At 43.2% G+C, this 16705-nt stretch overlaps 1 protein-coding gene across 1 annotated transcript; it reads left to right on the top strand.

Annotated features, from left to right (window-relative positions):
- Window positions 1-5100: 5100 nt before the first annotated feature.
- LOC103005435 (aldo-keto reductase family 1 member B10) lies at window positions 5101-15871 on the top strand. The gene is made up of 12 exons (XM_028165170.1): window positions 5101-5170; window positions 7427-7432; window positions 8684-8841; window positions 9906-10006; window positions 12903-12999; window positions 13873-13983; window positions 14090-14101; window positions 14267-14373; window positions 14732-14744; window positions 15021-15088; window positions 15622-15706; window positions 15824-15871. The coding sequence occupies exons 1-12, from the start codon at window positions 5101-5103 to the stop codon at window positions 15869-15871; spliced, it is 876 nt and encodes a 291-aa protein (XP_028020971.1).
- The last annotated feature ends 834 nt before the right edge of the window (window positions 15872-16705 follow it).

Here is a 16705-nt window from a genome sequence, read left to right as displayed (position 1 = left end):
TGTGAAATTCATCAGCCTATGCCCAGGTTCTGAGCACTGGTCTTGAAGGGTATGTTAAACTTCAACCAAATATCTATTAATACTTAAGGCTAAAAAAAAAAAAAAAAAAAGTCAGTGTCTGGGCTCTACCCGAGTCCAGTTAAATCTGAATGTCTTGTGTGAGTGCGGGCGCATGTAGGTGGGAGGTCATAGGCGTCTGCAGTTATAAGTTTCCAGGTGATGCTATTGTACAGCTAAGGTCAAGAAACACTGCTCTAGAAAAAGCCTAATCTGGGTCTATAGCAAAGATCTTTTACTTATTAATTGTGTGACTTTTAAGGTGAAAAACTGTCCCCTCAGATAAACTGACTGACCTGAATAGTTTACCTAACCTCTCTGAGCCCCCTCCTCTATCATAGGAGGTTGATAATCATGTCTACTCAGTAAAGTTACTTTGGATGTTAAATGGGAAAATTGCACAAAAGCACTCGGCATCATGCTGACCGCATCCCTCCTTTCCTTCTCTCCTTCTCCAGGGTGGTTCCTCTTCTATCTGATTTCTCCCTTGCCTGACAGACTTTCTCAGGGGATCCTCTACCATTTGGGCTGTCTTCCTCCTTGAGAAGAAAGGGTGTCTTTACCTGGATAAAGATGGAGTTTGCAGGCATAACGTGGTGAATGCACGGGGTGGAGCACCGTGTGGACTAAATGTGCATAACACAACACTGTTTACATAAACTCCAAACACAGGCACACTCCACACCAATAAGCGTTATGAAAGCATTGACCAAATATGTTAGCATGATGGCCTGAGCATGAGCAATAGAAATAAAACAGGATAAATATGTAAATCCAACAGACAAAAGAGGGCTTTGTATGAAACAATGATGTTCATATTCCATGGAGTCAGTTCATGCACCTGACCCCACAGAAACACATGAATGAGAAAACATACACTGATATTTAGAACTGTGTATTTTTTATGGAAACAAAGACAAAAGCTCAGGAATCCAATACAGTTGATTTCCTCCTACACTATTGGGACCCCCATACCTGAGGACCCCTTCTCATGAGAACATGGTTTTCTGGGAAGCAGAAATGAAGCTTGAGAGCCTTCTCCTGTTCTGGCAATCTTTTCCCCAAATATGTTTTCTCTTATGCTCTAGATGACTCATTTTTCCTTAATTACAAAGTTGAATACGTGCTTGATCAGTTTGGACATCTGGGTTGCTGGTCATGGATCATTGTAAGTCATCAACCCACACAAACTATGAGAAAATAGATGTTTGTTGCTTTAAACCATTAGGTTTGGGGATAATTTATCATGCAGCAGCAGATAACTAATACAGCAGAGAATACCCTTCTCATGCTCGTGGACACATCCTGTTGACCATCATCTGCCATCCGCCAGGCACCACCACTCCGTCGAATGAGTGTGTAAAACCTGCAGGCGTTGGCACCATTTCTGGGCATGTCAGCCACCTCCACTAGTTATCGTGTCCCCAAGAATCCCCAGTGGCATCCCCCACCAGATGCTACAGTCTCTCTCCTTCTTTGGTGTTTGTTTATAGGGGTAGCAATAAGTGGAATACAGGGGTTGGGGCGTGAGGGTAGCAGAATAGCACAAGAGTTAGTCGTGGAGCCTCTGGACTCTGAAGGCCTGTTTGCATCTTGGCTTTTCCAGTTGACCTTGTACCTCTGTAATTCTCAGTTTTCTCCTTGGTATAAAATGGGATTAATAATCATATCTACCTTATAGCACGGTGACAATTGAATTGGAGAATGTGTATGGCACTTAGCACAGCACCTAACTATAAACAAACAAATAAATGGCTCTAGAGCCCAATAATCTGTATTCAAATCCCAGCTCCACCATTTACCTTGAACAAATTACTTAACATCTCGATGTGTCAGTTCCTCATCTATGAAATGGGGATAATAAACGTATCTACCCCATGAGGCTACTGGAAGAGTAAATGAGCAAATGAGCAAATACATGTAATATTATGTAGCACAGGCCTGTTAACAGTAATAACAATAATACAAACCATAATCAGAATCACCTCTCTCCTCACCTGACAATGAAGGCTTTTTTTTTGTTTGTTTTAAGCTAGGTAAGACTTGTGCCTGGGTCATTCTTCCTGTGAGATAAATTCTGAAGCAGATATTCCTCAGTTCATCACGGAACTAAAACTTACTTTTTTTTTATAAATGAGTTTGAAATTAATTTCTGATGGCATGAACTAAAAAATGGGCTGCAAGCAACTGCTTCTGGCTGATTATATCCACTTCTGAAAATTTTCTGTGTTACACCTCCAGCTTACACTGCCTTTCGCCTTTAAGTCAAAGTCTTTACTTTGATTTCCTTGTATTTCAGGATTAAAATCTACTACATTTAGGATTCCTTCTCCGTAGGTATCAGCAGGGTTTAGGGGAGACTTGCAAAATCCCACAGAGTGGGAAGGGTACCTGGTGTGGATCACCATCTATACATTGGCTTCCCGTGAGATGTGACTCATACACCTGGTGCTTAGGGGTGATCATCCATCCCTTTGTGCAGTCATCCAAGATGTCCTTATGCTCATCAAATCCCTAGCCATACAGCCCACTCTATAACCTCCATCCAGCTCCCCTGAATATAATGTGCAGGATGAACTTGTACACGTCACAGCTTTCACAGTCTCAGCCTTGAGATGTTCAGGGGCTCACGCTCCTTCTGAAACCTTACCCTGTAACTAACACACTCAAGGCCTATATGGTAGAAACAAAATAATTAACAGAGACCCCCAAGCTTGTCTTGCAGAGTACCAGGGAAACCAGGTATGGAAGCACTAACAGCCCCTTCCACTGAGCATCACACAGGCACATTGAGGGACTAGAATGATTGATCATGAAATTTGGACATCATATGCCGAAAATCTACCAAGCGTAACATATGGAACTCTCCCGATATTGCACATGCCACTCATGAAGCGACATGAAGGACAGTCACACCTGCACAGAGGACTCCTGAAACCTCCTCTTACTTTCCACCCCCTCCCTGTCTTGCTCCCTACTTCCACGATAAATACCCCACTCAAAAGCTCATCGGGGAGACAGAGCTGAGCTATGCCTCCTGTCTCCTCACTTGGCTGCCCTGCAATAAAGCTTTTCTCTTTCTGCAAAAGACCTTTGCCTCTTTTGGTCTTGCTGTTACACAGGGCAACAGCCCCACTTGCTCGGTTACACTTCCTTTCAGCCAACTTTGCCAGTGGACATCAGTAACCCGGCTGGCTCTCCCAGCACTGGGCTGGGGCTCATGGGACACCCTGAGACTACCTCAGGCCCACTCACCTGGACACCTCCTGTGGGCGTGGCAATCCACGAGAAACAGGGAACCAGGTTTTGGGAACCAGGAGAGTCCATCCTAGACTTGGTGTCTTCTCCACAGCCTCACGCCGGGAAACGAGGCACATTTCTCCTCTGCTTTGGGACGTCCCAACTCAACAGGGTATCCACAGATGCCTGAAGATATTAACAATAATCACCTCTACATGTGGGACTATGGATGGGTTTTATTTTCTTACTTAATCTATTCTGCATTCTCTACTGATTTTTCTTTTTATATTTTACAAAGAACATAATATTAAAAAATGAAAGTTGTCAATAATTACTGAAACATCACAAACAGTAGGGTGTGTTATTCTATAAATGGTAATGCAAAAAAAAAAAAACAAAACCTCAATTTTGAACCACATTTCACATGATAAACTAAAACAAATTTCCTTTGACCACATAATCCTGCTTCTGGAGAGCAAGCCTAAAATTAATCAAAATGTGTCCAATGCTTTACTCACAATGCTATTCCTTGAAATATTATTTATAATAGAAACAAACTAGAAATAAACTAAATGTCTAAGAATAGGGGGAATGATTGAGTACATTATAAGCATAAAACAGAATTTTTTACAACAACTAAAAATGTTTGATGTAAAAACAATTTTAAGAAGAGTATTTATGAACGTATAGAAAAGTTTATTTTGTGGTCCTAAATTTAAAACTATATGTGTAACTGAGCACGACCCTATGGGGCCTTCTTGGAACTGACCTCCCCCCATGTCCTCTGCCTGCCCCTTGTCAGTAGAAGAACTTTAGCCAAAGAATAAATTTAATCAGAGAAGTGAGAAGATGCAGAAAGGAAAATAGTCAAGCAAGAAACAATAATAATAGTTTAACCATTTAACAAAGTCAAGGACCTTTAGTTCCTCCTCAAGGGCTATAGATAACGTTCTGAGCCAGGTCCTTCAAGCTCTTTTCCAGATACTGAAACCCCCATCAAGTGTAAGAAGTTAATTGTATGCCGCCCACAAGCACGGAGACCCTAGACCAGCTGGAACCAATAAGGTTGATGATGTTGACTCCCGATTTCCTCACCACCAACCTATCAGAAGAATGTCCATGAGCTGATCACACACCCCACAAGCCTCTCCTCAGCACGTAGCCCCTTCCTCTTTTCCCTGTATATATATGCACAGAAACAGCACTCTTGTAATGGTATCATGAGTGGTGAGAATATGGGTGATTAATATTTCCTTACTTATAATCTACATTTTCTAGTTTTACTATAATGAGCATATATCATTTTGTTATCACAAAGCTTTTTTTCTTTAAGGAAGTGACAAGAATCACTAAATAAATATACGAAGAGTATTAGCATCCTGTCCAGGTGGTTAACAGATAAACATATTCTTATACTTCTGTAATTTCCATGCTCTGAGGCGAAAAAATTTACAACTGTTGAGCAGTTAGATAGGAACGAATTAAAATACATGCACCTTTTTTATTTTCCATTTATTAAACTAGCAAAAGAAAATAAAAATGGATAAAATCTCTAAGTGTCACTCTCATAAAATAATCCATGCATTTTGAATCAGGGAGAACTGGACACAAGGTTGCAATATTTGAAGTTCATTCACATGAATCAGTATTACAAAAGGCTGAAAGGACTTTCCTGTTCCTTCCAGGGTTGGAAGTGTCTGCCCACACCCAGCCTCTAGCTCCTCCCTCTGCAGCCAGAGTCAGCACCATTAAGCGGGGCAGAAGACAATTAATCTGCTCGCTCACGACTATTTTGCACTTACCATGGCAACCTTTGCGGAGCTCAGTACTAAGGCCAAGATGCCCATCTTGGGCCTGGGCACCTGGAAGGAATGTATGCAAGGATTTGGACACCTACTTCCCTCGAGGGGGCTTTGGGCATTTTCTCCTGTCAGTAGGGAAAGCTCAGAGGCAAGGGTTTGGAGAGGTAAATGTTGGGCCCTGGAGGCAGGACCGAGGTTGCTTTGCTTTCTCAGGGCTGATTCAGGCTGCAAAGCTCCAGGACTGGCTTTTTCCAGCAGTGGTGAGAGCTTTGCTAGCAAGTATCAAGTTTTAAGCAGTTTGGGGACTAAAAAACACACTTGCTTTCCTGGGCACTTTCTCTCCTAGCAGCCTTTCCCTCTCAACTCCCCCTGGCTCTGGGACACTTAGAGGGCCCTGGGTTGGCTGCTGTGGCCTGGGGGGTTGGGAGGAGGGGCTGGGAGGGCTCAGGAGGCTCTGGCACTTCACGCTGCCTAGGGTGGAACCTGCCCGGGCAGCATCAGCACTCCCGGGGAGAGTGCTGAGAATCAGAAGCTGAGGCCCCACCCCAGGCTACTGAGTTGGAACCTGTTCTTTAACAATCTCCAGAGCATAGTAGAGTCTGAGAAGGCTGCGGCCACAGGGAGGTCGGTCCCAGAGAGAGGGGCGCCTGGGCTGGGAGTCGGGGAGCTCGGGTTCCCCAGGTGTTGCTAGAGTGAGCTGGCAAAACCCAGAAAGGCACTCCCAGTGCTCAGGGAAGCAGATTCCCGAGCCTCTCTTAGGATAAGTTTAAAGTGTCTTCCCATCGTTTTCTAACTGCCTTCGCTCTCACTTCCGTCCGTGACGGCGCCATCCTAACTAGTTCCAGTTCTCTACGTACCTGCTTCTCTCTTGTCCCTCTGTTGAGTCTTTCTCCTCTGACTCTGTCCTTCTCTGCACCTGGTTTTCTCATCTCCTCTCTTGGGTTTGCAGGTAGGCTCCCTCCTAGTCCCGGGACTGGGTCATTCTCAGGAAGCTCTCTCGGATAATCTGGGCGAGCAGATTAATTCCAGCTTGATTCATCCCAGCTTCTCTTGCTTGAACAGGGCTGCTTTTCTCCAAATCAGAGCTTTGACTTTGACACAGATGTGACAAATAATTGCTTCTAGATCTCCAGTGAATCTGCTCACCTCGTATAAATTTACCCAAAAAGGGGACTTCCCTGGTGACGCAGTGGTTAAGAATCCGCCTGCCAATGCAGGGGACACGGGTTTGAGCCCTGGTCCAGGAAGATCCCACATGCCACAGAGTAACTAAGCCTGTGTGCCACAACTACTGAGCCTGCGCTCTAGAGCCCGTACTCCGCAACAGAAATCACCGCAGTGAGAAGCCCACGCACCGCAATCAGGAGTAGCTTCAGCAGGCGGCAACTAGAGAAAGCTGGCGCACAATGAGGAAGACCCAACGCAGCCAAAAATAGATAAATAGATAAATTTATTTTAAAAACCCCACTAATCTGAAAAAAAATAAAGCTAGATGAATTGGGAGATTGGGATTGACATATATACACTAATATGTATAAAATGGATAACTAATAAGAACCTGCTGTATAAAAAAATAAATAAAATTCAAAAATTCGGAAAAAAAAAGAATATAGCACTCAAAGCAGTATTGTATAAAGATATAATCAATGTGATGCCAAGTATTTGATACCAAGTATTTATCAAAGATACTATGTACTTTTTGGTCTTTATTTTTGTACAATAATTACTTTTGAAAAGACAACTTAAAAGTTGGATTACTAAGTTCAACTATGCTTCATCAATGTTTCTTCTTCTAGCCCTACAAAGCAATACTGGATCTACTCTAATAACTGATTTTTCATTGGAATAAATAAATAAATAAATAAATAAAAAAGTTTACTCAAAAAATTATTTTCAGAATTTCAGAATTAGATGTAAGGATTATGAAGGGAAACATTTTCAAGGTGTAGGGATGATGTAATTTTTAAGGCTTATGTGTTTACCAGTGAAGGTAAAGTAGGGTGTAGTGATTGGGAGGTTCATCCAGGGATGTTTCTTTCTTTTATTTTTATTTATTTATTTGGCTGCTTTGGGTCTTAGTTGGGGCATGCAGGTTGCGGTGCGCGGGCTCTTGGTTCCGGAGCGCGGGCTCTAGAGTGCTCCGGCTTACTTGCCCCACAGCATGTGGGATCTTATTTCCCCAACCAGGGATGGAACCCACATCCCCTGCATTGGTAGGTGGATTCTTAACCACTGGACCACCAGGGAAGTCCCCAGGGATGCTTCTGAATGTGTTTATTATTTCATGATGATAGAAGAGGTTTGAAAAAGATTTTGTGAAAGATCAGTATTAAGTGCTTTTTTTTCACTGTTTGGCTTTGCTAGATTAGACAGAATGTGGTATTTTTAATGCCCTTCCTCCCTCCCTTCCTTCCCTCCCTCCTTTCTCTTTCTTTCTTCCTTTCTCTTTCTCTTTCTCCCTTTCTCTTTCTTTTCTTTCTTCCTTTCTCCCTTTCTTCCTCTTTCTTTCTTCCTCTTTCTTCCTTCCTTTCTTCCTTTCTCTCTTTCTTCCTTTCTCTCTCTCTTTCCTTTTTTTTTTTAAATTATTTGCTTTATTTATTTATTTATTTATTTATTTATTCATGGCTGTGTTGGGTCCTCGTTTCTGCGCTAGGGCTTTCTCTAGTTGCGGCAAGCGGGGGGCCACCCCTCATCACGGTGCGCGGGCCTCTCACTATCGCGGCCTCTCCTGTTGCGGAGCACAGGCTCCAGACGCGCAGGCTCAGTAATTGTGGCTCACGGGCCCAGTCGCTCTGTGGCACGTGGGATCCTCCCAGACCAGGGCTCGAACCCCCGTGCCCCGCATTGGCAGGCAGATTCTCAACCACTGCGCCACCAGGGAAGCCCTCTCTTTCTTTCTTTCTTTCTTTTTCTTTCTGTCTTTCTTGCCTTGCGGGGGTGGGGGGGAGGAATAAACCCCATTCTTACAAGGTTTTCTATTTCTCCTTTTTCTGAAACAACAGTTATATAATGCCTTGCATCCATTGACTCTTAGGTGTGTGCTCAGTGCTGTGCTGCAAACTTGACATTCATTGTGGCCCTTAACACAATGACCTCATGAGGCCGGTGCTATTGTTATTATTCCCATTTTGTAGACTAGGTTTAGAGAAGTTAAGTAATCTGCTCAGGCCACACACCTAGTATGCGATGAGCCTGGATTTATGCAGTAATGACCATTTTCTCTCTCTGAAGATTCCTTTGAGTTACTTCAAAATCCAGTCTTCAGCCTGGTCATTAAAAAGAGTTTGCAGTCTCTTCCACACACCTGGAGACACTTCCTGGCTGGAGGGTGAACCTGGATTAGAAGGGAGTGGGCTTGAGCTAGGATACGACATGAGGCTGTAATCATAAAGTTAATTCACTTTCCTTCCTTCTCTTTTGAAAAGTTTTCCAAAGCACGTTTTCTTCCCAGGTGTCCCCTGGAAAAGGAGACCCCAGGGAAACCTTGGTTTGGAGAAGCTGGGCTGTATAGGAGAGCCTGTTGAAGGTGGTCTGGGGATAAGAGTCTATGATGGTCTTTTCTTTTTCCTTCTGGTCTACCCCAGGCAAAGTCAGAGAGGCTGTGAAGGTGGCCACTGACGTAGGATATCGCCACTTGGACTGTGCTTATGCCTACGAGAACGAGCATGAGGTGGGGCAAGCCATCCAAGAGAAGATCCGAGAGAAAGTTGTGAAGCAGGAGGTGGGAGGACTGCACTTCAAGGCAGGCGGAAGTATTGGATTTGGTCAGCACCCAGAACTCTGCCAGCCTTTGCTCTAAGTACTCTGGTCATTTCCCCCAGCCATCTTCATTTCCCCTGCTGCCTTTATAACATCCCTGGATACAAACATCCACACTCTAGCCCAGTATTGGTGTGCAGAGACGCTGCTGCTACCCTACCCATCTCGACTGGGTTTTCCCTCTGTGGGGATGGCTCCACTGAGCCATGGCAGTGCCCTTAGCGTCCCCGTTCCCCATCAGTGGGCTCCATCTGCCCCGTGGCAGTTAAAAGCTAAGGCTGCAGTCAGAAATGGATCCTGAAGCTCCACCTTTCAGCACTGCGGTCTCAGTGGTTGTGGCCCAGACGTTCTCAGCCAGCAGGTATTTTGGAAAATGGTGGGAGCGTTTTTTATTGTCATATATGAATTTCATTTTAGTTCGGTCTAGTAAAAGGCAAGTTACAAAATGTTATTTAAAAGGTGGGGGGATTGAGTGAGAGAGGGTTGAGAATCACTGAATCTGTATTATATCCAACTTGCTAAAAGGCACTAGTTACAGGCACTTGGAAAGTGCATGTATCTATAGGGGGACAAATAGACTCCACTGTATGCAGTGGTTGAGTCTGGATAAACTCCTTACAGAGTCATCACTTGGAGCCCGTGGGCTTGGACACATGGGAGAGCAGAGAGAGGACCACCTGCTCCCAAAGGCTTAAGAACTTAAAAGCTGGTTGCAATTCCTGACTTCAGAAAGCCTACAGCTGAGGAAGAGAAAGGTACATGTAAACAAACACTGAATCCATGCCCAAATATGCTATGCAATGTAAAAGATACATAGAACACCAGGAGAGTTGAAAAGATAACTTGCCCTCGACACTTAAGAGAGGTCATTGACTTCCTGAGCAACCTGGTGACCTTGGATCCCTGGATCGTGCATCTTAACCAACTGTGCTGTAAACAGCGTGCCCCCGGGTTAGATCAGGGTGAAGGTCAAAAAGCAGGGAGAGCGAGTATGATATGGCCCCTTCTTTGTCCAGTGCTGACACCTCAATGCTGTGCTCTCTGCAGTTGTGGCCCACCTTCTTGGAGAAGCATCTAGTGAGGGAAGCCTGTCAGAAGACCCTCAAGGATTTGAAACTGGACTATCTGGACCTCTATCTTATTCACTGGCCATGGGGATTATAGGCTGAAGCTACTCCCTGTCCCAATCTCTAGTTCCCAAGCAGGTGCTGGAAAATAGCACCTTTGCCAGGGCTGGGGGCCAGGGAGCTGGGGGCTGGAGACCAGGGGGAGCCGAAGCAGGAGGTCTTGCACTTCAGGACTTCATGGGAAGGCTGTCAGGATGAGACAGTGGAGCAGAAATGCACTGGCCTGAAAGGGAGACCGAGTCCATGTACTGCTGTGGAGGTGACCACGTGCCTTGGTTTTCTCTGTTATGTCTGAGAGAACTATGATTTCTGGCAGCCCAGGCAAACCGTAACTGCCACGTCACCTTGGTCCTGATTCCATGCTGAGAGTTCCCCTCCCAGGGCAGCTCTTACATAATAATTTTTCAGGACTCAACCTTCTCATTAACCAAAGCACTGGGAATGCCATTTTGGAGAAGAGCCCAAGTATGGTCGTGCCCAAGTATGGTAGCCAGGCCTCAGTGAAGAAACAGAGCTCATTGCCTGGGGCTCTGCACCTGCCTGTGCCCGAGAGGCTGAGGGACATGAATTCCCAGCTCTCTCACCTGGGTTTGCATGTGTTGATTAGCTAAGTAACCTAGTATAGGTTATGTAACTCCTCCAAGCCTCAGTTTCTCCTGCCTCTTAAAAAAAAATCTTCTAATAGATACTAATAATATATATCTTTTAGGATATGGTAATTTAAATATTAAGGTAGCTGACACATATGGAGTGCAGGAAGTCATAGCTTATTTAATTACTGGCATCATCCTCATTTTCAAATGAGGACATTGAGACGTAGAGATTGGTGACTTTTTCAGGTCATGTATGGTGTGAGACAGAGCAGTGTCTCTGTCTCAAAAACACAGCCACTGAAACCCTTAACATGGTGCTCAGCACACAGTAAATATACACATTCACATCAGGGGAGAGAAGTGTCCTGCTTCTCAGAACAAATAATGATCTATTCCACCTAATTCGTACTCAAAACTGAATTAAGGAATGGAAGTCTTTCTCTGATCATTTCTTTCTGAAACCGTTGTTATCTCTTGCCAATGCTAGGAGAGAACAAAGTGAATGAGCAAACTGCAGATGAATAGTGACAAAAACTCCAAGAGCTCATTGTGTCGTTTTGCCAGCTTTCAGTTTGGGGGCACATGTAATTATGAGTTTGTGTTGTGTTTTACAGGTTAAACCTGTATTAAGCCTAACCTCTCTGGAAATCTTAGAATTGTTATAATTAAATGAAATATAACTTTTCTGTGGGTTGTTTGTTCAAAGGTATTTATTTGTAAGCACAGCATTCTTGTGGCTTTGAATTTTAACAAGTAACAGTAAGAAAATTTAGGTAGCAAAATTGACTTGATGATGGAGGGAAAGGGTTATGAGGCACAGAAGCCATCATTTCATGATGGCAAGGTGAGCAATCCTGTAAATGTATTTGAAGGGAATTGTCTTTGGCAAGTAAATCATTAAATATGCCTTCTAGCAGCAGAAAGGCTGTTAAAAAGAAGTATGGAGAAAACTCCCTGGATTTCTATGTGTGAATTTTTAAGACTGTTATGAAGCTCTCTAGGTTGTATGTAAAAGGAAAACAAAAAAGGAAACATAAACTACCAGCCGGATCAAGAGCCATATGATAAAGATCTTCAGAATTACCATTTGATTTCCTCGACAAGAATTTATCATTTGCAGTTAGGTTCTGTAAGTCAAAATTAGCAATAATAAAAGAGCAGGGACTTCCCTGGCAGTCCAGTGGTTAAGATTCCGTGCTTCCACTGCAGGGAGCAAGGGTTCAATCCCTGGTCGGGGAACTAAAGATCCCGTGTGCCGTGTGGTGTGACCAAAAAATTAAAAAAAAAAAAAAAAAAGCAATGATTTATGTAATTAAGAGCCATACTAAATAATAACCTATTGGCAATATCATATCTCATGAGCAAGAGACTATACATGGAAGTAAATCAAATAGTCTTGGGAAAATCTTATGAAGACATCTATTTGTCATACATTCTGCTATCTTGAGCATATAATTAAATATAAATCCATGGCAAATGTGACAGAACATCACTGCTGTAAAAGGCATGAGCTGTTTGAGCCCACATACTCAAAAGTGGGTTCAAACTACAAGTTGAAAAATGCTGTTTTTTCTTATTTTTACATATTCATTTTTACCTTAATGTCCACACAAGTCATTATCCAAGTACATAGTCTTAAATACTTGTTTGATATATTCACTAAAATAAATATATTAAGCCTGGATCTTCAAGAAAATATATTACTTTCTTTTTGCTAGTGACAAAATTGTAGCCATAAAAAGAAATGCAAATTCTGGTGCTTAACTATATTTAAAAAAAAGGCAACATATTTATTTTCCTACCACAAACAACCTCCTGTAAGAGAAATATTTCACGATGATGACTTAATGAATGATATAATGGTTTATGTGCATTATATGGACTCAACTCAATGAATGTTTTATTCCTGAGAATGAAAATTGTGGCAAAACCTACAACATAGCCTAAGGTTTCAGTAGACTCAGATTTTGCACTAAATTTGACGAGAAGGCTCTGTCATATATATTACCCTGGTAAAACATGACCTCTGAAATATCTTAGGAATTATTCTTTGTGGAATATGTAGACTAACACACCTCTAGTGTTGGTTCCACAAGAGTTTTTGCCCTCATTCGTAACAATAGTATTCATTGTGGCAACTATGTCATTGTTCTCTGTAAAAAGTACCCTGATTTTCACAGTGCTGTATCCTTAGAATGGATTTGAGAATGACTGCTAAATGAAAGATTTTGAGGGTGTGAAAAGATTTTGATGACCAAGGTCAGAGGATCTAAGATGAAAAGGCAGGACTGAAGCAACTGATGTTTATGTGGACCCACAACCAGTTCAATAGAAACCTTCTTGAACACCCTGAAGCAGACGGGAGAAAAAAAGTGTAATGATGTCAAGATGTATCATACACCCACCTATACCTTCTCTATGGTACACAGAAACTGTTACATTGTGTCATTGCCCAACTCAGTTGTTTCGGGGACCTTGTGATCTCATCAATTGTAAACATTTTGGCCCAGTTCGAAGACCAACATCATCTACCCCTAGTGGCCCTCTATGCATTAAAATCACCTGGGGAGTTTTAAAGATCCCAACACTGAGGCCACATCCTACACCAGTTTGGTAAGAAACTCTGGGGGTAGGATCTGGGCATCAGTATATATATATATTTTTTTTTTTAGTCTTTTTTTTTTTTTTTTAACTTTGGGTTTGTCTGTCTGTTTGTTTGTTTATTTATTTATTTATTTATTTATGGCTGTATTGGGTCTTCGTTTCTGTGCGAGGGCTTTCTCTAGTTGCGGCAAGTGGGGGCCACTCTTCATCGCGGTGCGCAGGCCTCTCACTATCGCGGCCTCTCTTGTTGCGGAGCACAGGCTCCAGACGCGCAGGCTCAGTAATTGTGGCTCACGGGCCTAGTTGCTCCGCGGCATGTGGGATCTTCCCAGACCAGGGCTCGAACACGTGTCCTCTGCATTAGCAGGCAGATTCTCAACCACTGCGCCACCAGGGAAGCCCAGGCATCAGTATATTTTAAAGCTGTCAGGTGATTCCAAATTGCAGCCACATTTGAGAACCACTAGCTGAAGTGTCCCCTGAACACCTCATGCTTATTCCCACCTCAAAGCCTTTCCTCCTGCTTTCCTCTCTATCCATGGGCTGAATGGAAAATTCCTCTTCACGCTTTGGTTAATCCTTACGACGGTGGATCCTGTACCAGGTACTCCTGTCCCAGAGAGGACTAAGCCAAGCCAGAATCCCTGGGGTCCCTCTAGCACTGCCCAAAGGTGTCCCTTTCTATGACAGGCCATGGAGGAACTGGTGGACGAGGGGCTGGTGAAAAACATTGGGATCTCCAACTTCAACCACTTCCAGATCGAAAGGCTCTTGAACAAACCTAGACTGACATACAAACCAGTGCTTACCAGGTAAATTCTGTTTAGTAAAGGGTAAGGGTCCTGCGCTATTACTTCTTAAACATTTGGAGGCAAGTTCAATGCTTTGCACCGAGTCTCATTTGAAGGTCAGTCATCAGGTACTTTGTTGGTCATGTGAGACAGCTCTTGGGGTCTGGTTTAGCCAGGCTAGCAGTGGGCAGTGTTTGGCTTTTGCTTGACAGTCTTTTTTTGTGTGTAGAACTCCCTGTGAGCAGCTCAAAAAGCAGGTAGACTTTCCTAGTGATGAGGAAATGCTTTTACAGACTGAGTGTCACCCATTCCTCAGGCAGGAGAAACTGATCCAGTACTGCCAGTCCAAGGGCATCACTGTCATGGCTTACAGCCCTCTGGGCTCTCCAGATAGACCTGGGTGAGGCATCTGATCTTCCTCTTGACATTCTTTAAGAAAAGCCATCAGATGGCTAGTGGGAAGCTGTCGCAAAGCACAGGGAGATCAGCTCGGTGCTTTGTGATGACCTAGAGGGGTGGGATAGGGAGGGTGGGAGGGATGCTCAAGAGGGAGGGGATATGGGGATATATGTGTACATATAGCTGATTCACTTTGTTGTACAGCAGAAACTAACACAACACTATACTCCAATAAAGAGTATAAAATTATACTCCAATTATACTCCAAAAAATTATACTCCAATAAAGATATATATTTTTTAAAAAGCCATCAGAAAGAAAAATGCGTGTAATGCAATGTGCCTGGCATACTCAAACAGTGGGGAAAATATGGTAACTTTAAAAAAAACAGCAACATGCCTGACCCTCTGGAATTACTCCGGTTCAGCCACCCAGCACTGGATCAACCTTTGCAAAAATACTGACGCTTCAAAGCCAATGGGTAAGACATGAAGCTTTCAAATCCTGCTGCCTTGTCTCCCACATGGAGAAGACTGATGATCAACCTTGGGACCATCGCTGGAGTAATATTCATCTACATATGGTAGCCATGGTGATTATTCACACCAGCCATCTTTCTCCCTCTAGGGCCAAGGGTCCTTAATCTAGGACTCTTCCCTACTGGAGGATCCCAAGATTAAGGAGATTGCTGCAAAGCACAAAAAATCCACAGCCCAGGTACAAGGTACATAGTTTCTTTTCCGTCCAGCAGATCAGTCTTGTGTTTTATTCCTTGTGTTGTCTTCATTTAACTCCTTGAAGGTGAAAAAAACAGGACAGGAAGCCCATTAAGGCCCTTCCTTGAAAGCCTGTTTGTTTGGAACTCCAGGAAATCCCATGGTTATCACTGAAACAAGGATGGCATCTAACGGCTTCTGTTGAGTCCTGTTGTCCAGGAAGAAGAGCATGGCTACGCAGCCAAAAGATTTGGGTTCAGATCCCAGCTCCACTACTTATCAGCCTCATGACCCCAAACACTGTCCCAAGTCACTTTCCTTATTTTTAAAAAAGGAAGATTATGCAGTTGTTGTGAGGATTAAGGGAGATAGCTGGCAGAGGACTGGCAAGCGTCTGGTAGTTATAAAGCGCTCAGTCAACACTAGCTGCTGTACTAAAGATACAGTGAGTGGCAGAGATGTTTTATTTTTCTGAAAATGCAGAGGGAGCAGTCCTTGTAGATAAGGGGAAACACCACGTCCCCTTCTGCACGGGTTCTGATCCGGTTCCATATCAGTAGGAACGTGGTCGTAATTCCCAAGTCTGTGATGCCAGCACGCATCGCTGAGAACTTTCAGGTAAGATTCCAGCTGGTTGGTCCTGGTTTTCTCAGTGAAGGAGGGGACGGGAGAGATTCCCTCACCAGGCCTCTCATGCTGTCCCTGTGTTTTCCGTGGGCTTTTCCCCCTTCCCAGCGCCTTGCCATCTCTCAGGCCAGGGAGCTGACCTCAGAGCTGAGATGAACGACCAAGGATGGGCTGGGGGAGCAGCCGGTGAGGTCCTGTCAGATCTGAGCACAGCTGTATCTCTGATCTGATCACGGGGACTCTGCCATCTTGAGGATATGAAGATTTAAAAGAGTAAGTCAGATCTGGTAAATGCCAGCCAGATGGTGCCAAACTCCAACTGGGACCTGGAGGGATTTGACTTTCTCAATAAGACCCCATAATGCCCAAACTCTCAGGCCTGCTTTAGTCATTCATTAACTTGCAATAATTGCATTTTACATGACTAGAATTTTGTACCCTACTTATTGCATTATGGTGAGATTTTGCTATACGTTATAGAGTTAAAAGGGGTACAGATTAGAGAGAGGCTCCTGTAGAAAATAATTTCCAGTAAAATTTGAAAGGACCCTCATCAGTGAACATTGTTAGAAATAAGCATTTTTTCTTTGCTTTAATATTGAGTGCACATGAGTATAAGAGTGAAACATAAAACTGAACGTAAAAACCATGCAAAAATAATAGGCTGTAAAGAATCTTGGAAAAAACCATTTGCCATGAATGTGACAGAAAACAGATGAGTAATTTTCTTACAATCAAAAAAGCTTATTCAAATCAGTAAGAAAAATCTAAGATGTCAAAAGAAAAGTTGGTGAATGAAAATTGGCCAATAAACAACATGAAAAGTTATTCATACTAGTAACCAAAAATGCAAATTATAACAAGCTATCTATACTATCAAATCAATAAAGCTTAAAATAAAAGAAAAATCTATCTAGCAAAATAAATATGTAAGCAGGTTTTTTTTTCTATGTGGTAACCAGTGAATTTCATGTTTGTTATTCTCTTACA

The sequence above is a fragment of the Balaenoptera acutorostrata genome, chromosome 7, assembly GCF_949987535.1.
Source record: "Balaenoptera acutorostrata chromosome 7, mBalAcu1.1, whole genome shotgun sequence".
NCBI lineage: Eukaryota > Metazoa > Chordata > Mammalia > Artiodactyla > Balaenopteridae > Balaenoptera > Balaenoptera acutorostrata.
The sequence above is the reverse complement of the archived record's forward strand: the minus strand, read 5'-3'. Positions and strand labels throughout refer to the sequence as shown.